This window comes from Barbus barbus, assembly GCF_936440315.1.
Source record: "Barbus barbus genome assembly, chromosome: 23".
Taxonomy (NCBI): domain Eukaryota; kingdom Metazoa; phylum Chordata; class Actinopteri; order Cypriniformes; family Cyprinidae; genus Barbus; species Barbus barbus.
The window spans coordinates 24,242,715-24,267,652 of NC_136751.1; the positions used below are offsets into that span (position 1 = coordinate 24,242,715).

The following is a 24,938-nucleotide window of genomic DNA, read 5'->3' on the forward strand; positions in this document are numbered from 1 at the left end:
TTCCTTGGCAGGTTTTTGGAGAAAGGGGTAGACTAAAAGCAAGTTTTCAAAGCAAATGCAAGTACACTGTAAAAAAAAAAAAGTTGAGCAAACTTAAAAGTTTAAGGCAACCAGCTTCAGCAGAGTTTTCTCAACTTATTTTTGTAGGAGATTTTTGAGTTCTCTCAACTTTTAATTTACATAAACTTAAAACAACAAGTTTAGAAAACTCAAAAATCTGCCAAAGCTGGTTGCTTTAAGTTTAAGTTAAGTTTGCCTTTTAAATTTTTTTTTTTGTTTGTTTTTTTTTTTTTTTACAGTGTATGCCGTCTCTATTAGCTAACACTATCTGCCTGTGTGGTGACGTCAACATCGAGAAGGAAACGTTAAATTATTAAAAACTGCAACACAATACAGTTGAATAAGTTGTGCTTTCTTAATAGCCATTTGCCAATTGGTTAAGTCATTGCATCACTACAGCTGCGTAAATGAAGCCCACAGAAACAGTCAGTGTCCTGAAATACACACTTGTGACTGTTCATGCAGATTTGCTTTATACCAACCTGAAATATACGATTTTTAACTATGTTTGAACATATGGAACAACATTTATGGGACAGTTCATGTCAGCTTTCGTTGCTGATTCGAAATATTTCAATGTGAGTTTGACAAGAAGTTTCTGACATTTCGGTATTTCCCCAATTAATTAGTCAAAGTAGGCATGTGGTCTTGCATTCCTGACATAGCTGCCCTGCAGAGTTGCAAATATGGCCACAGCACAGAATGAACTGACTTTCCTCTAAAACAGGGGTGTCAAACTCAGTTCCTGGAGGGCTGCAGCCCTGCAGAGTTTAGTTCCAACCCTGCTCCAACACACAAACCATCTAGTTTTCAAATAAGCCTGAAAGACTTTGATTAGCTGGATCGGGTGTGTTTAATTAGGGTTGAAGCTAAACTCTGCAGGGCTGTGGCCCTCCAGGAACTGTTTGACACACCTGCTCTAAAAGCACTGTGCTCTACCATACAACACGAAATAAAACAAATGCATAAAGTTTGCAGACAAGATAAAATGCCATTGCAAGAACAGGCCACTATGATATCATTAGTGCACATTACAGTCAACACACACCACAGTCATAACACACATTAAGTCTATGTAGGTGCAATCCTGGTTTAGATTCCTCTTTCAGGTTATTCTTCCTGTTTGACCACTTCACATACCGTTTTACCTCACAACAGAAGGCCTATTCACACCAAAAAAACAATAGCTATAGCAATAAATATAACAATAATTAGTGTCCACACCTACAGAGGATACACGTTTTCTGTATATTAAAAGTGTGATTCCAATGATATCGTTCCTGTGTGTCGTTATCGTTATAGTGGTGTGGACTTCCCTGTTCTCATAGAATTTAGGCCTGTTCACAACAAGAACTATATTAGTGTCCACACCAATGGATGATAATGCTCTGTTTATTACAGAGCATATTGCGCTACAGTTATGTTGTCTGCCATTTTAAATGCTTAAGCTTTTTAAAGTCCGGTGGATTCTGATTGTCAATGTTTTTTTATTCATCAGCATCAGAGAAAAAAAAAATCATTCTTAAAAGTAATTCCAATGATATTGTTTCTCTGTGCCATTACCTTTATAGTTGCAGTGTGTACTTCCTTATTCTCACAGAATTGAAATGATTATTAAAACTTCATAGTTATAGTTATCAATAAAACTATCGTCACTGGGATGAACAGGGCTTTACACTGAATGAGAAAAAGAGTGCAGCATTACATAAAGTTAACCTCTGCAAAATTTCTTTAGCTCATTTGTTGACTCATAACCAGTCAAAAGTTTCATTGTGAGTCCATAAACGTAAAATACACATGTAAACACGACATTAAGTTATTTTGAAAGTCTGGAGCTCCTTTTCTGAGAATTACTTTTATGGGTGCAATGAACAGGACGCTCAAGTCTGTCTACACCATCTTATTACAGGCACTCATGCAAATGATGTCTTGCTCATGTCTTGCTAAATTAGAGCATGGGGATGCTACTGCATTAGGGAGCACAAAGAGAGGCTTTCTATGTTCTTCCTAGCTTCATCTGGCCCCCTTTTCTACACTGCAGACATCTTAGGCCAATAGACTGCATGGGACTGTCCATGTCTGAGGATGAATGATGCTGTTGTGCTGGAAGTAAAAATATGGTGGTGGTGGTGATGGTGTAAGGACAGCTTCATGTGTGATTGGTCCATTCATCTCAGTTCTGGCTCAGTTTGTAGCCAGGATTGAAACAAGCTTTCTTTTACGGACCAGAAAATGCCTGAATTTCACTGATATCAGAAAATTTCAGTGTCTAAAATAAATATTTTTGTAATATCCTCAAGGCCATCTAACACTTACTTAGAATTTGTATTTATTGCCTGTGTGTGCATAATTACTTTTTCTGTATATGAACAAACCCCTAAACGTATGTGTTAAACTTTGACCCCTAGCAACCATCAAAAACACCGTAACACTGTGACAGTGAGTTTTGACTGGGCAAGCACCACTTACGTTTCCATAAAAATTGGGTTTGCGTTAATTTATACAATTGTAATATAAGAATGCATAAAAGTGCTACAAAAGAGACAATGACAGTACTTTCTTACTAAGCATCAACATATTGTTGGCATATAATTCTGACAAACATTAAGCGTTTTCACGCATTCAGTCTTATCAGTACGCTCATCAACATTTTTATATTTAGAGGTCCTGTGTGAAGAGGGCCAGCTGTCAAAATGAAGAAGTTGCAACATTACCGGAAAAGATCTGATGCTGTGTGTGAAAAACATTGTACATGATCATTGACTCTATAAGAAGTATGCTGTCAAACTGTTTGAAACAAAGCTCTAAAGGAGCTCCATGCCATTTAGTTGTAAACCTGTCACACAGGGCTCGAAAATTATAATAATCTATGCTGTAGAAAAAAATTTTCATCAAACTGGATAAATGCTGAAATGAAAAGCTTTTCTTTATCCGAGTAAATGAAGAAATTATTCGAAAGATTACTGGTAGAGTTAAAGATTTTCTTAGTAAAATTCTTTCACTATCAGTTGATTACTAGGATTTTTTACCTTTATACCAATGACTTTTCCGCTGAATGTGTTTAAAGGCCAATTCGGTCAAATACCAACAGAGTTTTAGCAGAATTTTGGTGCTGATGTGTGAATACAAATAAAGATGGAAAGCTGCTGCAGATGTGGTAGATTTACCGGAAAAGTCAGTTTGTCAATCTTGCATGAAAAAATTGCATTGATGTGTGAACGTGGCTATTGTCTACCTCTGTGTGTTTATGCAAGCATACTGCATCTGTCTTACAAAACAACGAAAACATCCTCAGGTGAATAATACCTCATGGCATGGCCTTGCTCAGACTATATAACTGGCCTCTGAGTTACCATGGTAACCTCTTCCCAAAATCCTCTAGCAGATGAAATTGAAACAGTGCACATCATAACAGAGAAACACCTGCGTAAGTAAAAAAGTGAGCTAGGTTGATATCAAACCATGTGTGGTCTAGTGAATGTAAACTATGATAATAATTGCTGCTAAAATGTTTGCATGGGAAAAAGTACAAATGTTCCGCATTCTCAGTCTAAAACACAGGCGCGTGCCAACTTTGGCATTCCTGGCTAAGTATAGAAAGGAAAAAAAAAAGTATGTGGTTTGACCTGGCGTATACAGAGAGCCCAGTTCAAGATAATGGCTTAAATCAGATCAACATCTGAGTTTAATAACAGCAGTTTGTTCCAGTAAAAAAAAAAAAAAAAAAAATCACTAAAACCATTCCAGAAGCGTTTACATTTCTGTACATGGAAATTTGACACATAAAATCCAGTTACAACATAAATCAACCTTAATTTGAATAGTACAATTTTCCATTTATGGGAAAACCACCATACTGTATATTTGAATATAGCTCCGCTTTGGTACTGTACTATCAATAAAAACCTTGTGGGGAAATACCAACCAATGCAGAACAGATAAGAACAGCTCATTTAGTTTGCATAACGTGGTGGGAACTGACCATAGGAGCAGGATTAGTTAGCAAAGGTTTTCAGAGCTTGTCATGCAACAGAGGAACAAAGACAGGAATACATAAACGTGAAGGAAGTTAGAAATGCACATATGTTAAATGCATTTCCTTAAACATGCAATGGTGCCAGAAGAAAAAAGCTAACTAACAAGACTGAAAAATGTGAACTGCTTGAACTTGTTTATACATGTTTGCAAACAAACCCATGAGAAATAAAGCAGACATGGTGACCAAATGTCTGAGACAAATTCTTAAAATATCATGAAATATTGACTAATGCATTCTGATTGCAATTATTCTATAAAACAACCTTTAATCTTCAAAGTAACCACTGCCACAGAGAAGAAAGAATAATTAATTTGTGTGAAAATACATAAAAGCTCTTCCAGCGTCCTCCACTAATGTGCTGTTGCCAAGTTTAATTATAGCGTCACATCTAAACAGACCACGTTAAGCAATAAATAGCAGACTAGCAGTGTGATCATGTGTCAAGTAATCTCACCTTCTGTCCGTTAAAATGAGGACAAATAATCCCAGGACAATGAGACAAAAATAAGAGCAGCTTTCTTCATTCAAGCCTTCCGGTCCTCTAGAAACCACAGACTGACTGAAACTCTGCCACAAAGACACGAGGAAACAGCCCCTCCTTCCAAACACACATGCACGCACGCGCGCACGCACGCACACACACACACACACACACACACACTCAAGCCAAAACCTGGTGAAGGCCACTTACATTCATTACGCATAAAATCCACTAGAAGTGACCATGTACATAGTGCATAGTGTGTCCAACACTGTCATAACCAAAAGTCAGCTAAATATTATTTGTAGTAAATATATATAAAAAAATATAAAATATAAATATAAAAAAATATATAAAATGAAAAAATATAAATACATTTACAATACAATTCTCCTTTTATGTTCTGGAGAAGGATACTTGTGAGGGCGAGTTAATAATAACAACAATATAATAATAACAACAATAACAAATGTTTATTTTTGCGTTGGCTATAAAACCTTCATAGCACAGTCCAGTGTGAATATTTGAATGAAGTGGGAAACTGAGTTTGACTGTAACAGTAAGACAAGTGATGTTATATGTAAATGATGTAATAGACGTTAGTCAGAACGGACAACATACTGAATTTAACGTGGAAGAAAACAAGGCTGTGAGATTCTTTCTTTATAATGGCCTGCACTGTGAAAAGGTCATAGATCAGACGTCAAAACTGTTCTGTAGAGTTTTTGTCTCCTGTAAGTTTTCTGGAAAGCTGAACAATTGGCATGTTGTTAAAAAGCAGTACAATCCATTGAACGCATTGTACTTCTATCCCTCACAACCTCATTTTCATTCCTGTAAAAAATGAAATATGGCGGAACCCCGACTAAGGTCTCTGGTGCCCTTTCAACAGCCTCCAGCAGCATCAGTTCTCATTCCAAACCCTCTTGGCACACAAACACTCTCATATTACAAAATACTGAGAGGAAAATTCTAATGGACTCAGGATAAACAGGCTAAAATTAAATGGAGCTCTTACTTTAGAGGCACAGAATGAATGGCAATCGTTCAAGGGCGGGAAATGATAAATGGACACACACAAGTAGTCTTGAACCTGTAATCTGCATGCAAAGCCACACCTTACAAGTGTATTAAACTGTTTACCAGATTCCACTGCAGATCTGATTTACTTTAATCTCATTTTCGACATTGAGTGCAGACAGGGAAGAGACCTGAGCATCTGGTGTTGCACAACCATCTTGACACATCCCAGACAGCCACAACTCAACCCAAACCTGAAGTTTCTGTAAATACTAATGCCCTTTCTGTTGCATGCAGTTAATGAAGTCAAATTTTCATATTCTGCTTGGAACACTTCTGGTGTCAATTTGATGCTACTTTTTGTATTTCCCCTTTGGAGGCTCATAGACATGACATCATAGCCACAGTATCTACAACAATCAATTGAGCTGTCAGCGTATAACCTAAGATGTAATGATCTAGGCAGGTCAGGTGGGAATTTTCTACTTCATCAACCACTGCTCAAAGAAAAACATTATCAATTTGTCTTGTTTGACTTATAAAACAACGCTTATTGGACTACAATTAAAAAAATCTGAATTAAAACTGTTGTACTAAATATATATAAGTACATAATGTTTAGCACTATAAGAAGAGTTTATTTGCAAAAACAGATCATTCTAGATAATTTTCAAAAATCATGTTTTTTAATGTTATCATGGTTTTTTTGTGTTTTACAAAAATTACGTTAGCTTTATTTTTTAGTAAAGATTGAGATTAATTGGAATGCACAATGAAAAAAACATGATTTTTGGAAATTGTTAAAGGGGTCATATGACGTTGCTAAAAAGAACATTATTTTGTGTATTTGGTGTAATGCAATGTGTTTATGTGGTTTAAGGTTCAAAAAACACATTATTTTCCAAATACTGTCCATTATTGTTGCTCCTCCTTTCTGAAACGCATCGATTTTTACAAAGCTCATCGTTCTGAGAAGCGAGGCGTGCTTTGATTGGCCAGCTATCCAGTGCGTTGTGATTGGTCGAATACCTCAAGCGTGTGACGGAAATGTTACGCCTCTTACCGTATTGTGATGCCGTGTCCCAGCGCGATGACACAAAAACAATAAAACCCATTATACATGAGGCATTTGTTGTATCCAGTGGGGACATAATTACTGATTATAATGACTTATACTGTCTTTTTACGCGTTGCATCATGCCGTGTAAACATTACCATGTCTGCATTTGTGATCGGAGAAACGCCAAACAACAAGCACTACTCTACACTGCTCAAAACTCGCATTTGAATAGTCAGTGGCAAATTCTTTAAATATGAAAACATGCTTACAGGCTGTGAGTCAGAAGCGCCAGACTGTCCTTGCTAAGTTGGAATTGCCCCACTTTATAGAAACAGCCTTTGTGCAAAGCTGGCAGGCTACTCCCAGGTTCAGAAAATAGTCCTCCGTAAAATGCGCTGCACACACTCTAATATTTAGGTTGAACTGTTCTGGAACAGTGCTGTAAATACAACTTAACCACTGATTTCTAGTTGTGTCCTCTTTTGGAAGCCCAAACAAAATAGTTTCGCTTTCACAACGAAACACAGGGTCTCTACGACATGGCGGCGGCAGCAACAACACTACAGCGAGAATAATAGTTCTATCTTCTTTCTTTGCGTATACATTTGGGCGGTGTTTTGCAAATATTCCCATACCGTGACGTAGACATGTGGGGGTGTGTTTGAACGAGCCGTTTTAGGAGGGCGTGGTCAAGTCTTAACTTTTATAACGAATATCTCTTTGGTTTTGAGACTTTAGTCTTTGCAACTTCAGGGATCTTATCTACGCACAATCAGCTTGTAACACTCCAAAGAGAAAGGAAAACTTGAAATCGCATCATATGACCCCTTTAAAAACTGAGTTATCTGCCTTTGCAAATGAACGCTTCATATGCACACTACTGTTTGAACTGTTTCAAAAAGTTTCAAAGTTTTTGAATCCACTAGTAAGTTAAAAAGTAAATCCACTATTATTAGGAAATATTATTACAATTTAAAATAACTGTTTTCTATTTTAATATATTTTAAAATGTAATTTAATTATTTGACGGTAAAGGCGAATTTTCAGCAGCCATTACATTTCTGAAGGATGTCACATGATCTTTCAGAAATCATTCTAATATGCTGATTTGGTGCTCAAGAAGCATTTCTTATTATTTTTTATCAATGTTGACAACAGTTTTAATGTTTAATATTTTGTGTAAAGTGTAATACATTTTTGTTCAGGATTCTTTGAGTAGAAAGTTTAGAGAACAGCATTTATTTGAAACAGAAACCTTTTAAAACATTAAATGCATCCTTGCTGAATAAATATATTAATTTCTTGAAAAAAAAAAAAATCAAACTTTTTAGTGGTAGCCTATATGTAATACAGTATGTGATGGTTCAAAAAATTTACAAAAACCACTATAGGTCAAATACTCAGGACCAAAACCACACCATCCACCACCTGGTTGTAAGGTTAGGTTATAAGATCACATAAAGGTGAAGTTCTCATATAATCAGCTCAGTGATATCTCTTACATTTGGCATTATCACAAGTCTACCATTAAAATACTCTCAGTACAGCATTCCCGTCTCGCTAAACAAGTCTGACCAGCACAACTACTGTAAATTCCTGTCAACACAGACCTCCATTTGTATTCCCATATACAGTCTGGAGAACAAATGCTTTCAAGGTAATATTGATCTGACAAATAAAAGCAAAATTTGTGAAGTTGACAAGGACTTTGTTTACACACAGAGACACTTGCAGCACAATATGTATTTGAATTTAAGCGATATTTACTATTTAACATACTTATCCAAAGTGAAAAAAGCTATTTCTTCCATGTAAATATTTTTCTTTTTAGTTTTAGAAGCCACAAGTAAAATAACATTTTGTAGATTGAATGCTTTCTATTCATGTAGTGTTGTGCTGGGTAGCTTACAGTTTAAATTCATTGGTTCAGTGATCGTTCCCCACATAATTGTACATTAAACATCAAATATGGTCTGATATAACTACAAAATTCTCCAAATTGGTCTTCGTGGTAACCTTCTTCTTTCATTATTCAAGAGAAACAAAAGAATGCAGAATGACAGAACAATGCTGGGTGAAAAAACGAGGGAGATCAGACTAAAATCTGAGGTTGATGGATGATTGACCACATTGCATGTACAATAAGTGTGGCTCAGTCACGCCTATTCATTCCCATACTATTACATACTAGTATCTCTTATCTCTTACAGCAAATCATAAATCCAACTGCTCGCAGCTACAGGTTTTTTAGAAAATATTTAATCTGACACACAATATATGCATGAAAAACTCCAGTAAATGGTAGACTCCCAATGATCAGAGCTAGAAGTCTTATCAAATGGAGAAAGGAATAGACAGATTAGGAAGCAGAGGAAGAGAGGGTTGTTGTCCACCTTTGTTCTGAGCGATCTTCACCCCAACACAAGGCTCCTCTTCATCAGATTGTTTGGAGGAAAAGCAGCTGGGGTTGCCAGCTTTATCTGAAAGACACCAAGAGATATATTTAGTTAGTTTTATTCTCTACACTATTTTTTTGGTAGTTTCCAGAAAGCATTTTGAGTTGCTTTCATGATCCTAAATTATGTAGATACAAATAGAAACTGAGGGAGATAAAGATTCTGAGAAACATGTGGGTGAGATAAAAATAAGAACAGGAAGAGATCTGCAAAAATGAGTGCCAAATGGAAACTACACCATTGGTATTAACAGAGAGTTGATCCTGCTATCAGCCTCAATTCTTCTGGAAAGACTTTTCATTAGATGTTGAAAGATGCCTTGCGGATTTGATCCCATTTAGACATGAATGCTATTTCATCCCAAAGGTGTTCAATGGAGTTCAAGTCTGGCTTTTCAGCAGGTCAGGTCTTTAACACAAGTCTCAGTAAATGATTTTGATAGGAACCTCACTTATTGCACACAGAACTGTCCTGTTGGAATACAAAATGACCTTTTGCAAAATATACGAAGTTGGAATTTTAAAGTGCCCCTATTATGGATTTTTGAAAATGACCTTTCATGCAGTGTGTGACAGCTCTGAGTGAATGAAAACATCCTGCCAAGTTTTAAATCTGAAAGTGCACAGTGTATAAAGATATTGTCTCTCAAAAGAAAGAGTCGACTCTGAAACGAGTCGTCTTTAAAATGAATCCCAAGCCGTTTCGTGTTGACGTCAACATGAAACATTAGCATATTGCCTGCCCACTTGCTGGTCTTTTCGCGTTGGTCTGAATAAAAATGCAAATTAATTCTTTGCCACTAGATGCTGCTTTTGGAGAGGTAAAAATAGCGGTTTCCCCGGTAACGCTGTACACAAAGCAGCACTGCACTCACAAACGCTGCTTTATAAGGCATCACAGGCATGATGAAATGAAAATGAGACAAATCGGACCAATCACCGCAGATTAGCGTCATTTATCGTTGAACAAATCGTTTGGGAGTCCTTGAGCAAATAAGCTAAAAATAAATGCATATTATAAGACAATGAAAGTGTTTTTTGACCTTGCATGCATGTCGGCCTGTTGTTGGGGACTCACAAAACCAAAATATGAACCTTTCATTACCTATAATAGGGGCACTTTAATCTTAAAATTTCACAATGCAAACCAAATAAATAAAATAGGCCTACACCTCATGTAATTATATGAAATTCTATAGGCTAATGTACATGAAGATGGAAACTTCAAAAGATGCAAATAATACAAAATAATTATATAATTTAATAATCTGTATGCGAAAATATAATTTTTCCCTTAAAAATTTAAAACATAAAACTGCATGTACTGTATAATATTATGAATGCAGAACAACTGAAGTAGATAAATGTCTTTTGGATTATAAAAACAGCAGAAGGAGCAGAAGGTCTGTGTGTGAATAGATAGGATGAGAGAACATTAATCCAGCATTTGTAGCAAAACAAAAGAAAAGTAAATCTCCAGAGACTCGCTAGTAATTAATTCTGCTGTAATATCTAGGGCATGTGGGAGCTGTGTTACTGTACTCTATTTCTAACGCACATAAAAGATGAAAGCCAATCGGTAAACAAGTGGCATGTGGTTGTCAATTGTACACACATGTGTGCATGAAGGCACACACTGACACACATGTAGTTTATAAAGCACACAGCTAAAAATATAAGACCACACTAATAAAGTTACGCTACTGAGAGAAAACTAAAGAGAATGGGGAAGTAAAGAGAGACAAAATGCAGTGATGAGAACTCATTGAATAAAGTGAGAATGTGACAAAACTGTCAATTAGTCAGTAAATTACAGTCAGTAAATTACAGTTTGAGCGGGACAGGGTGTGTGTTTTATCCTGGATGTGAGATTAAAGCAAGGCTTTTTCCTCGTACCATCTGGAGCCCTTGTGACAGAAGGATCTGGTGCACTCTCAAATGTGCACACATGCTCACGTAATAGTCATTTTTAATAGCAGCCTTACAAAAACCACATTCTGTAAGCTAACACAACAACCACAACAAACAAACTTAACGAAGATGAAAGAGGGGGCTGGTGGGACCCTATATAAAACCTTTTTATGAGCTATCAAAGACAGATTGTCAACAAACACTGCAAAATGAGTTACTGGGATGTATAGAGAAACACAAAATACAGCCATCTTTCATCTGAACACAAAGGAAAATAGCAACGACATGTTTTATGAGGTTATTTATGATCCTGTGTAGCATGTAATTTAGCGTTTATGTGGAGCCCTTGTTAGAGCATTAGAGGAGATGCGCCATGAATCATGTTCACAGTCGAGTGGCCATTATAATTGTAAATATTGTGGTTTCCAATAGGTTGTGAAATATGGATCTGGTCGATGCAAGCATAAATACTTCCCTTAATCAGGCTGAATCAATTTCCAGTATGTACGCATGCATTTAATGTATTTGTAACCAACTAACAGAACAAACAACACTAAACTGATTATGATGCATGAAAGCAATGGTTCATCCCATCACATCGATTTAATATTGACACAATAAACTAAGACAGCCAAAACCTTATAAATATAGTAACCAATTTCAACCAAAATACAACAGCAGCTATTGTCATTATTACTGTAAAAGTATAGTAAATTAATAAGAGATCTCATCTACACAGTGTAAGAAGCTTTCAGAACATTTTTTTTTGGATGATACCAAGGATTAATCCAATTTACCACAGCTTTATTGTAGAAATATTCAACATTAATAAAGGCAGTATTTATAACTGACCACAAACTGCAGCTTCTTATCTGTGCAAGTCATATTTCACCCAAAAATCAAACAGAAAAACATCAATTACATTTCGCATAGAGAAAACTTTTCTTAAGCATCATTATTCTCAATATTGTTTTTTCTCTATTACTAGTACATTAAAATGATACAGTACATGTACATATATTGTCAAGGTTTGGTTTCAGTTTATTTCCTGTTTGTCCTTATTTGGTCGGTTTCCTGTCATTAGTTTATTCATCATTTATTCCTTTCACCTGTCTTGTATTAATCATCTTATTTCCTCATTAGTTTGTGTTCTTTATAAGCCTTGAGTTCTGTACATTAGTACAATGATAATTTTTTTCTTAAATACTATGATCTATAAAAATCATTTAATTATTTATTTATTACAATAATGAGAATTTGGGGGAAATATGCTTGTTATTAACTTAATGAATCAATGTTTTATTTGTATTTTCTTTAAGTAAAATATAATTGCACGTCATATTTCTTTTGATTTTGGGGTGATATATGGCATGGACACATTCTTTTGTCCTGCTATGTGAAATTCCCCCGTTCATACGTGCTAGTATTTATAGCAAACTCTCCACCGATTTAAAACGCATATTAACAGATATATAAATGATCTGTGTGTATTAATTAAGAAAATTCAGACAAAAAGCATCTCTCTATCTGACTGTAAAATCTGCAGAGATCAAAAAAACAAGACTGTTACATATCATGAGTCCAATGTGGGATCTTGGCACAAATATATGTGAGCTGACATGTCATTTGATGCAAAAGGAAACGCACTAAAAAAAAAAAAAGAAGAGAAAAATACCTGTTCTGCTCTTGGTTCTCCTGTGTGTCCTGGTCTGCGTTTTTCTCACAGTCCTAAGATGTTTCTCCATCTTAAGCAGACATTAATACGCTAAGCAACAGGGAAATGCCCACAACATGCAACTCATCTTACAAGTGACATTCAACAAGCAGCTACAAATTATTTTTTGTCCTTCCTGTGCTTGTGTCTCACACCTTCCCCTCCCTGGTCACAAAACCAGTTTCCCAGCCAATGCGAGAAGCAGGACACTGACTATGAGTAAATGTTCATTCAACAACAACATAGACACTATAAACATGAGCTTGGATGATGCACCATGCTACCAATACGTTCAGAGAAATAAATAAATAAATAAAAGCAACTGCAGTAAAATCCCCCTACGTGCAGTTAAAAAGGATCCAACTATTTACTCAATTTTTAATATAAAAAAATGTTATGTGTGTATGAATGTGCTGACTGTTGCCGACTACAGAATAATTACAGGCTTCGATAAAAGCTGTTGAGTGACAGATCATTGAGAATCATTGAGAAAGTCTAAATGTGTAATAATATCAACAAATCAACCCACTTTTCAGCTTTCATCGCTCTAGTCTCTCTTTGTCCCAATGTGAGCAGAACTATGGGAATGTGTAAAACCTTTCTTACGGGCCTCAAAAACAATTATTGCAGGAAATGAAGGGATGCTACACTTTCAAAACTCATAATTTTAGACTTTGTCTGCCGCTGAATTTTCAACATGCTGACTGAGCCTCACATAATTCTGGAACCTTTGATTAGGTATGAGCCTCTCTTCTGTTTTTGAGCTTGTTTTTATGTAATTTTCCTGCAGCACAGTTCTGCTTTCTGCTTCTTGCGTGTGCATGATTAACTTCACAACTGAAAGCAGTCACATGCTCGACATTGAGAAGCAGATAATAAAACACTTCTGTGCATCTGTTCGCAGTACGAGTCAGCGTGGGTGGCAGTGAGGTCATCATTTATAGACACAAGCAAGACAATGTAGAGGGACGCCACCGCCCTTATAGGTGAGAAAAATGACAAATGAGACCGCATTAATGTCAATTGTTTCCCCCACACAAAACAGCATTTCAGAGAACTGGAGACTACTGCTGTAAAAAGTCCCCTAGAAGTTTAAAAGTGATCTCAATAATAATTGAGCTCAGAATCAGCTAGATAATGTTTGTCATCAAAATTCAAAAATCATTATGAACTCAGACATTTCTGTAAAAAAACAAATATCCAGTGTTATAGCTCTATAATAGTGTAAAATTAAACTACTGGTCAAATATAATTAAGTTTTTTTTTCTTTTGTTTTATTTATTTATTTATGAAAGATTTATGCTCACAAAGGCGGCATTTATTTGATCAAAAATAAAGAAAAAAAAATGTAATATTGTAAAATGTTACATTTAAAATATTTATTTTAATAAATTTTAAAATATAATTTATTTTTGTGATGCAAAGCTGAATTTTCAGCATCAGGTGTAATAGAAAACAGCTATTTTAAATTGTTATAATATTGCTGTCTTTTTAGCCTTGATAAGAGACTTCTTCCAAAAACATTAATTATTCCAAACTTGGTGAATTGAGTGAAGTGACATACTGCCAAGTCTGGTGACCCATACTCGGAATTCGTGCTCTGCATTTAACCCATCCAACGTGCACACACACAGCAGTGAACACACACACACACCGTGAACACACACCCAGAGCAGTGGGCAGCCATTTATGCTGCGGCGCCCGGGGAGCAGTTGGGGGTTCGGTGCCTTGCTCAAGGGCACCTCAGTCGTGGTATTGAGGGTGGAGAGAGCGCTGGACATTCACTCCCCCCACCTACAATCCCTGCCGGCCCGAGACTCGAACCCACAACCTTTGGATTACGAGTACGACTCTCTAACCATTAGGCCACGACTTCCCCTAGAACTAGTGTAATACTAGTGTAATAGTAAAATTTGTCTCTTTTTTTCCTCAGCTTATGTCTATATTTTATGATAAACACCTCAGACAAAGTTCATCCCTAAAAAGAGATTGCGATAAAGCGCTTGAACCGAGGTGCTAAAGCAGTCTTAGCCGTCTGTGATGGATACTACATATGTGTTATTTAGCACATTTAGAGTCTTAACACTCTCCTGATCCTGTAAAGAGATACTTCTCTGCTTAATCTGATAGTCGTGTGGTGTTTGCTGGTGTCTGGATACCGATCACACACCTATCTCTCACACACACACATACACACACACACACACACACACACACACACATCTCCACCTGCTTCCATGAAGAACCCTGACCTGTTTCCACATCCATCTGTTTCTGCATCTGTGTCTGTGTTCACATTAATGTGGCTGATTCACCCCAGGATTGCTCATCGCTGTGACTGCAGCACAAAAAATTCTATTTAAATATGTTATTGCTCTAGGTTTTACACAAAAGCAACGTTCAAATCCACCCACGTACAGACACACTGCTGCTTCAGAGTCTGTCTGCAGAGTTAAATATGCATCTCCCTAGACAAAATGCCACACATAAACATGCTCTAATGTACAAAACAGCAGATTTCTATTCAACAGTTAAAATAGTTAAAAGACTAAACCGTACAGTCACTGCAATAAACCTAAAGAGCTTCAAGAGCCACAGCCCTTCTTGAATGTGGTCAGCAGCGGCGATCTTTACATGTGAAGAAACACCACTGACCTGAGTTTTCGTCGGATTGGAGACAGCAGCTGTGTGTGTGAGAGATTTCCACTTCAGTTAAGTTCCGTCGTCCTTATCCAGAGAATCACACCAGACTGAACAACCCTCTCATGAACCCTCCTTCTCAAGCTGTGCCGCCACACTCTCTGCATCCTCCATCCTTCCTCTCTCTCTCTCTCTCTCTCTCTCTCTGTCTCTACACTTGCTTTACTGCTCCTCCTCCTCCTCCTATTCCCCCTTGCTTGCTTCCCCCGCACACTGTGTTTTCCGCTCAGCCTCTGTTTTTCTCTCCACCGAGGATAATCACATTCCAGAGGAGGGACGGCATATGGCAGGGAAACGCCACACGCTCTTGTCTGTCCGTCTTTATGTGCCAATGTGTGTGTGTTGCATGGACAATTACCCCTATTGTGTTCCCAGAGGGGTGGGCCAACAAACGGGGTGGGGGCTGGGGGGATAAAGGGGTGGGGTGCGGCTCAAAAGAAAAAACTAGAGGAATATTGATGAGTGGGCATGATATTTGGAGAATGCCAGCTTTTCTCTTCTGATTGGTCGGGTCACTGGAGTCCAAGTATCGCTGTAATTCAGTGGAGGGGCGAAAATGAGGCTGATGGTATTGGAGGGCACGCACCGGTCATGTGACGAAAGGAAAGGGCCACATGGGAGACTGAGGAGGAATACAGATGAGTCAGTGATTTGTGGGGGAAGGGGGTGGATGGCACTGTCACCACCTACAATATTCCGACACTTTCGGATGATAAAACAAAGCCAATAGGGAAAATGTAACTTTTCTCTATACAAAAACAAAGTACGGTGGTAATGGGAAAGTACATGGTAAATGGGATTTTGGATTGGATATTTTAGAATGGGTATTCTTGACATAGGCCTACCGTGTGAAAGTATGAATATTGTTTATGAATATGGTCATCATTTACACAGTATACATATCAAAGTATAACATTGTATTATTTTACTATGATATGGCCACAGTACATTGAATAAGGGATCTTCACTCCTTGCAGATATTCGAAATCTCAAGTTATTACAAACACAAAATTATGGTGCTCAGAATAAAAAAAATCATGAAATACTATTTGATTTTCAGAAAGTAATAATAACCATTACAGTTATTGAACTAAAAATAAAGATTATAAAATATCCAATTAAATAATAATTTAGTAGGTAAAGTATTTTGTGTGTGTGTGTGTATATATATATATATTGTCAAGGTTTGGTTTCAGTTTAGTTCCTGTTTGTCCTTATTTGGTCGGTTTCCTGTCATTAGTTTATTCATCGTTTATTCCTTTCACCTGTCTTGTATTAATCATCTTGTTTCCTCATTAGTTTGTGTTCTTTATAAGCCTTGAGTTCTGTAGTAGTCTTCGTCGTGTCTTAAAGTTATGTTTATGCGGTTATCTCTGTTGTTGAATACGTTTGTACTATTAAAGAACCTTATTACTCTGAATCCCTCATCTTCCTGCCTCCTACTGCAGCAACGCGTTTTATACACACACACACACACATATATATAATATACACACATACACATATATTATTTTTATTTAAAATACGTACACACATATCAAATGTGTCCATGCTAAGTATAATGCCATGCTATGTCTACCTCCAAATTTCTAAAGTTTTTTTTGTTTTTGTTTTAATTGAGAAGACTCTATATGCTCTCTACAATCCTGAGTGCATTGGAAAAAGTGTCATTTACAGTACTTTCTATTTTTCATATTTACAGAAAATCAGATTGTGTACTGTTTCACAGAACAGCATTATAAAGAAATGATGCCAAAATAGAAACTAAATTAAGCCATTAAAATGTCCTAGCCACATCTTTTCACTTCTCATTTAGACTGTTTTTAAATTTGCTTTGGTATTTATTCTGGTTTCTGATTCTGAAAGTTGCTCTGTGATCAGTAAACCAAGCCTAATAGCCTGAAGTGACAGGGTCATACTGAATTCCCAACATGCCTTCAAATGTACACACGCACAATCCCACGTCAACATTTGACTATAAGCCTCATAATTATTTCTGTCATATGCCTCAGTGTGATGACGCCTCGAGCTAATTCGACCAGTCAGGCTAAACACTCCTGACCTCTTTCAAGCCACACTTCTTCTTGTAGTCCCTCTCTGTTTTCAATCATTCGTCTGACTTCTCACTCCTCACACACAAATGATCGCCACCATTCTTGCCCTTTGACAACTACACTTTATTAAGGTCACATCACAGCTAACGCACACAACACATTTCCCATCTCCCCCACTCCAAGCTCCCTCATGCTTCTGCCCTTATCTCCTCCTTCCATCAATACATATTCAGTGCTCTCCTCCCCCTACACGACTTGTTGTAAATGAAGCCTCAGGCCATGTCTTTCACACTTCCATTATTCCCTATAGATGCTTCTGAATGATCCTTTGACATACTGCTCTTAGTCGACAGGATTTAGTCCACAATGAGTGTACTAATATATTCAATAGGCCTCATAGAATCTATAAATAAAAGAGTTTTAATAATCTAATCTTTTGAATATATTTTATTATGTAAAATTGATATTATACTACTTGTATAATAATGTATATAATCTCAAGTTTTGTATATATATATATATATATATATATATATATATATATATATATATATATATATATATATTACTATTTGTGTTTTTGCCTATCCTTCCATGCATCCATCCATCCACCCAAGATCATGCAAATGAAACCAGCAAACTGAGTTTATACATGAGAAAATGGCTTATCTGAAGAAAAACGTGGTATTATTTTAAATATATATATTTTTTCCACCTAAATGAGTCAAAACTTTTCTAGCTTTGACTCTAGCTCTCTAAATATATTCTAGCCTCCTAATCTTGTTATATATGAAACCCTGAATGGTTGATTTTTCTCAATCATATTATTATCATATAGACAAGTAAATATATTAATAAATTTTAATAAACTGCATGTACAAGAATGAACAAAAATGGGGGCAAATGTACGAACTATATGCAAATAAATGGTTTAACCTAAAATCTTGGATTTAAATTCAAATAACACTTTTATACCAGAGCAAATTGCTTATCTGAAGAAAATACGCTTAAGAAAAACAAGACAGTTCTTCTGTTTTTGATTTTATCCACCTGGATGAGTCAAATCTGGCAGGAAATGCTTGCTCAACCACACAATATTGATACAACTGAAACCCTGAAGGTCTGGTGTTTTCACCATGTAAACCCAGGAGATGAAACAGATATACGTTTTAATAAAAAGTGCTTTTAAGGTTATATGATATAGGGAAAGGGGGAAAGGGAAGTGGTGTGTGGTGACCCATACTCGGAATTTGTGCTCTGCATTTAACCCATCCAAGTGTACACACACAGTAGTGAACACACACCCGGAGCAGTGGGCAGCCAATGTTGCGGCGCCCGGGGAGCAGTTGGGGATTTGGTGCCTTGCTCAAGGGTCTCACCTCAGTTGTGGCATTGAGGATGGAGAGAGTGTTGTTTATTCACTCCCCCACCTACAATCCCTGCCGGACCTGAGACTTGAACCCACGACCTTCAGGTTACAAGTCCAACTCTCTATCCATTAGGCCACGACTGCCCCATATAGTACATCTTTCTTGCACATTTGCCATATATTTTGCACCTATCAATAACTCTCGCTAACAGCTGTTGACTGACCATTATGATAGTATTTTGGAAGTCATGAACCTGGTATTTTCAGTTCTTTAAAGATCAAATCTAACTAAACTAATCAATCCATTAACCTGTCCTCTCATCTAGTGTGTTCATGGTATTGATACAGATAGGAAATGACTCGGGTCACTGAGTTGAGTCACTGATTCTGTAAACTGTACTACTGTACAGATTTCATGAGGGCAGGTGTGGGTTGTTTGTGTTCTTAAAACGGGTGCATTATTATTGAGAAAAAAAGCCCTTCCTGTCCTTGTTATAAACTCACAGCACCACCAAAATACCATCTCAGTGTGCATAACAACACACGCTATTCAGATTTCCTGTCAGACAGCTTTGTGTGGGTGTGAGTCCTGAAAGCCGACGAAAATGTTCCTCATTGCTGTCCAACTTGGCTCAGTTAATATCAATAGACACTTGAAGGGAAAACAGAGCTGACACTCGCAATGTAGCTATTCTCCTCTAAGAAATAGTGTAATTAATATACAAATCTAATTTGTACTAGTCACACACACTCATGCATACAATATACTACACACATGGAGAACAAGTAGCCTACACACAGACAAAACAGCACACACTTGTCACTTATTTTAGGCACTGAGTTTTGAGAAGCATTCTTTTATAATGACTAAGTGAATAGAAGTGCAGTGAGTGAGTTATTGAAGACTTCACAGGCTTCTGTACATGAGTGTCAAAGCACCACTGCCCCCTGCTGGACAATCAGACTCATTTGTTTATTTTCATATTTTTATACAACAGTAATAAATTGAGACTGTATATAGTAAGTATTAAATAAGTATTAGGTTTTAAAAGTATTAAAAAATAATGTATATGAATTATGCATATAAAAGTTAAACAATGAGAATAAGTGAAAGTATATAAATGTAAAAATGTATAGAAAATGATTGCTGGGGGGTTACTTAATAAAAAAAATTCAAAAAGACTTCATTCCAGAAGGGACACAAATGTCATTACAAAAAACAAAAACACTAAACAGTGTAACAATGAAATAGAAGGAAAATGTCAGAAAGAGAAGCTCTCAAAATGGGGTGTCATCATGGCTCAGGAACTATGAAGGGAAGTTGTATAGGAAGGATGTGATGTCATTATTCAGGTGTATGAAAGCATTTAATAACAAGTTTTTAAAAAGCAGAGAGCAGCCCTCCCTCCAGCAAAACATTTGCATTTGTGGTTGACCACACATCCTAAAAGCATCCTAAACACCCGATAAACAACTGTAACAATGTCAACAGAGCATACTGACCATCAATCTTTTTAAACAGCCTTGGATCCATTTCTTTTCTCTAAAGACTAAGCCTTGTCAAGCCAACCAACAGGATGATTTAATATTTGATTTAAAGCTAAAAGATATTTAAAAATCAGGACTGCATATGACTACAAATGTATTCAGTAAAGTGAAAGAACTACTAATCCCAGGAACCACTGTTGATGATGTCATAGGATTAGTAATGATGGTACAATATAAAACTTCGTCAAATTTTTTATTTATTTTTTACCAACTACATTGCAAAATATTTAAACACAAACAAATACTGAAAAATATAATACTACACAAGTTGTTTGAAAGTCTAGCAAGTTTCTATTTACATAGTTCACAATGCTTTAGGTGTGGACAGAATGGTTTCCATTTTAACAGCCACTTCTCTGATTGGTGGATCTAATTTAAAGGAATAGTTGCCCGAAAATGAAAATTTGCTTAAACGTTACTCACTCTCAGGCTATCCAAGATGTAGATGAGTTTGTTTTTTCATCAGAACAGATTTGGAAAAATTTAGCATTAGCTCACAAGCCCTAATTGATCCTCTGCAGTGAATGGGTGCCGTCAGCAAGAGAGTCCAAACAGCTGATAAAACCATCACAATAATCCACAAGTAACACCTGTGAATTCAGTCCATCAGTTAAAGTCTTGTGAAGTTAAAATCTGTGTGTTTGTAAGAAATAAATCCATTATTAAAAGGTTTTTAACATCAAACCGTTGCTTCCAGCTAAAATACATGTCCATGATCCATAATATTACTTTCTTTAGTTCTCTAAATCTGTTCCGATGAAGAAACAAACTCGCCTACATCTTGGATGGCTTGATATAAATAAATAATATGCACTTTAACTGTTTCTGCCTTCCTAATAGATTAGAGAGAGAAAAAATAAACTGTGGTTCTTCAAATAGGCCATGGCCAGTCCTTTAAAAACCCACAACACAATATAAACACAGAAAATAATGGGCCAGTAGTTCCTGCCAAGCAGAACAGTTGGAGGACTCATGAGTGTTGGTTCCCAGATCTCAAGAGACGTGTGGTTTTTTTCTGCTTGGGTTGGTAACTGATTTTGGACACAATCCTCATATGAACAGTTTGAAATATGTGCCACCATCCTACCATTATGCAAAGGAATATTCAAATATGTGCTATACTGGTACTGGTAATGATAAATTTATTATAAACAAGGCAGTAGTGCATTCACTAGCATAAACACACTAAAGAGTGGTGTTTATGTAGGCCACGTAAATATCTGTGAGTGGTTTCCACTTGATGAAGTTGTTGAGGACACTAAAGTCTGACAACTACATAAACACCCTCATTTGTATTTTATACTCCTCATCTGTGAACATAAATTGAGGTCATGTTAAGCCTTACCGTAGTTTATTATTGTACACATAGTGAGAAGTTTTGTCTATAATATGGCTGAAAAAATAAACCAGACAGCTGATGTCTGGGCCCCCAGCCAGCAATAAGTCAGAGGTTTAGATTAGTGATAAGAAGCTTATGAGTTAGTTTAGGGGATGGGACAAGACAGTGTGTAAGAGAGAGAATGGGGTGTCTGGATTAGCCCTCAAACAGCTGCCGGCATTTCAACAGAAAACTGAGTTTCAGTACAAACCAGCCAGTGGACAACAGCTTGGATTACTGTGTAACTATTAAGAAACGCTGATGAACTCATCTGTTGCATGCATGCAATACTCATCTCACAATTGCATGACCAGAAATTCACACATTCGCTGTATGCACACTCCTAAAATCAACATGAAGCCAAAATTGAGGCTCTGATTTATAAACACACACTCTTGTTACCCACAGTTTATCAGAGAATGTTATATGTTCTGAAACGACTTTCCTTGATGTCACCAATCCCTTATACGTTTAACCCTCTCACTCCAACCAGTCTCACAATCCAATAAATTCCCAATAAATCTTTCTTTATTTTTTACTTTATATCCTGATTCACTCAAATATATGAATTAAAATGGGTAGAAAATTCATTTCATGTTGATTTAAATCCTTTAATACATATTCTATTCTGCTTTTTTTGTTCACAATCTTTCTGTGATAGGCAGAGTTCTTCTCCAGACAGGTGACACACTTTTAAAAAGATACAGGCAGTTCACCTGAAAATAGATCAGCCTTATGTTATTTAATACTTTTCTGCAGAAGACAAAAGAAGATATTTTGAAGAATGTTTAAGAGTTTTGTCCATACAATGAAAGTCAGTGATGTCCAAAACAATGTAAGAAGAAGAAGAAAAACAACAACAGTCATTTATCAAAATATGCTTCTTTGCATTTTGAAACAACATGAGGAGGAATAAATAAATGACAGAATTTTCATTTTTTGGTGAACTATCCTTTAAACATAGATTCGCTCCCCAAATGTAACATCATACTATGTTGACAACCAACTCATGAGCAATTACTGAAACTGAACATTACCTTTAGCTGGCCAAAACCAATACTTCCGACGATGCTTCAATTTTCTCAATCCATTCCCCATGATATGCTGTTTTGTGATTACATGAATGCAGCTTTCCTACTCATCAACAGATTCATTTTTAGATCTCAAGTGGGTGAGAATCAAAGTTTGTTCAACAGCCTCCTCTCCATTCTCTGACAACCAACTGCTACTTTCTTTCCCAGAGTCACGGTGAAACTTCTCATTGCTGGCATGCTGAAGCTCATTAAAGTGAGAACCGTTGGATCACCTACCGGAGGCAGTGCGGTGGAGGAGAGCTTTCCTGAGGCCAGAGCCCAGACAATCCATCACTGTCCATCAGCAAGACTTTACAACAGAGAAAATGAGTTAAAGACACTGATGGAAGCGCAGGGAAGAATCCAGGGGTTCCACAAAAAGACTAACGAGAAATCAGGGAGAGAAAGTGAAGCCTGGCTTCCTGTAGATGAAGAATGGACAAAAATATCCACTGTATCGCCACTTCCTCTCTCATTCCCTCTTGTGCTCACCTCTAAAAAGTAGTCCAAAAGTTTATCTAATGAAAGAGAAAGGATTTTTGCAGGAATCTTTTTGCTTAAAAGCCAAAGAATCCTAATATCCTGTTAAGATTCCAAGTTTTTCAGTGTTTCTTCATTCATTGATGTCAGTTGGAGAAATTTAGATGTTTTATGGCCCATGTTGCCATTCCAGGATTTTCCATTAAATCTTGTGTACAGCAAGACTTTAGGTGGTTGAAAGAGGCTTCTGGTGTAGAAAGTCTCCAAAAATGAGTCTGTCCTAGGCATGATGTTTGAACTAAAGGATTGCCCCATTCCTCCAGCCCAAGGGGGGGAAACTTAGAAATAAAATCAGGAAACTCCAGCCCTTTGCAGTGTTTGCTAAGGAGCTGAGTTGATCAAGAGGAAAAGGGCATGGGCAGGACTACCAGAAGTGCATTACGTAATGCTCCATTACTATTACTGCCACAATAATTCTCATAGGTAAACATAGCAGAGATCTGACCTGGGTGAGCCTTGAGTCAACTAAAGGTGAAATCAATCATCTACGCCTAGGGTCTTGAAGTCTCTATATAGTCAGGAAGACAAATGAAATAAAAGGAAATTACAGAGTTGGATTTAAAAATCTTACACCCTTTAGAGTATGTTCCTGATTTCTCACCACCAGACCTAGATAATCTTTTAAACCCAATTACCAACCTACTGTATGATATGACTAACACAAGAACTTGCAACACCCCTGTCTGCTCTGCATTGTATTCTTCACAATAGGCAAGATAGGAATTCACCCTCCCGTCATCAAAACCGGAGTAGAAATGTTCCCTCTCTGACAGGAAATGCGTCATTTCGGATTGACCTTGCCTACAGGACATTCTCATGCATGTAAACAAACCCTTAACTCCTCCCCTGAACATTTACATGGGAAATATGGAGTTATTTCTAATTTTGTCTTTGTTAAAACTACACTTTTTGGATGGTCGTGTTCAGGTGAATGCTAAGTAAATTATCTTAAATTAACTATTAAATTAAATAATCTCTATAAACTACAGTACGATATTATAATGTAGAATTATCAGTAGCCATTACTCCAGACTTCAGTTTCACATGATCCTTCATTTTTAATAAATTTAAGACATAATTTGTAAGAAAATCTCACTGACACCTGTTTCTCACATATATGTGTGTGTGTGTGTGTACATATATATATACTGTGTGACATCAACACACACAGCAGAAGCTACACTTAACACAAAGTCTTTAATGTGTCAATTTAGAATCAGAAATGTCCATGAGGCTCTAGGCACAGTGTTGAGAGGTTGCAAATCTGTTTTTTGGTGTTATACTGCCACCTGCCGGATATTTCTACATGTACAGTATATCTGCCTCGAAAAAGCCAGTTAGAGTAACATACCTAAAGATAAAGTATTATTGACAAATCCTTGCTGATATGACAGTAGGCTAATTATTTTAGACTAGATCCCAGCGTTATAGTTGAAATTATGTCTCATTTCCTGTGGCTGGATCACAGTGTCCTCAAACATTTACTAGAGGATAATGGAGGGTGTGTATGAGTTATTTATAGCCCCTTTCTCTCAC

The 24,938-nt window shown here is 36.7% G+C and overlaps 1 protein-coding gene across 6 annotated transcripts in view; it reads right to left on the reverse strand.

Annotated features, from left to right (window-relative positions):
• Nucleotides 1-24,938, reverse strand: part of LOC306843075 (FYVE, RhoGEF and PH domain-containing protein 4-like) — a 48,694-nt gene that overhangs the window by 18,258 nt on the left and 5,498 nt on the right. The window contains exons 1-2 of one of the 6 annotated variants that reach the window (XM_079374327.1): nt 22,827-24,115; nt 9,054-9,140 (exon numbers count right to left, since the gene is read on the reverse strand). The exons of 1 other annotated variant lie outside the window; for it this stretch is intronic. In XM_079374327.1, the coding sequence (XP_079230453.1) occupies nt 9,054-9,140; nt 22,827-22,887 (148 nt within the window). In that variant the 5' untranslated portion in view covers nt 22,888-24,115. Of the gene's footprint in view, nt 1-4,553; nt 4,682-9,053; nt 9,141-12,701; nt 12,858-15,395; nt 15,768-22,826; nt 24,116-24,938 lie in introns of those variants that run through there. 4 more of the 6 variants (XM_079374329.1, XM_079374326.1, XM_079374325.1 and 1 more) reach the window with 4 other exon arrangements.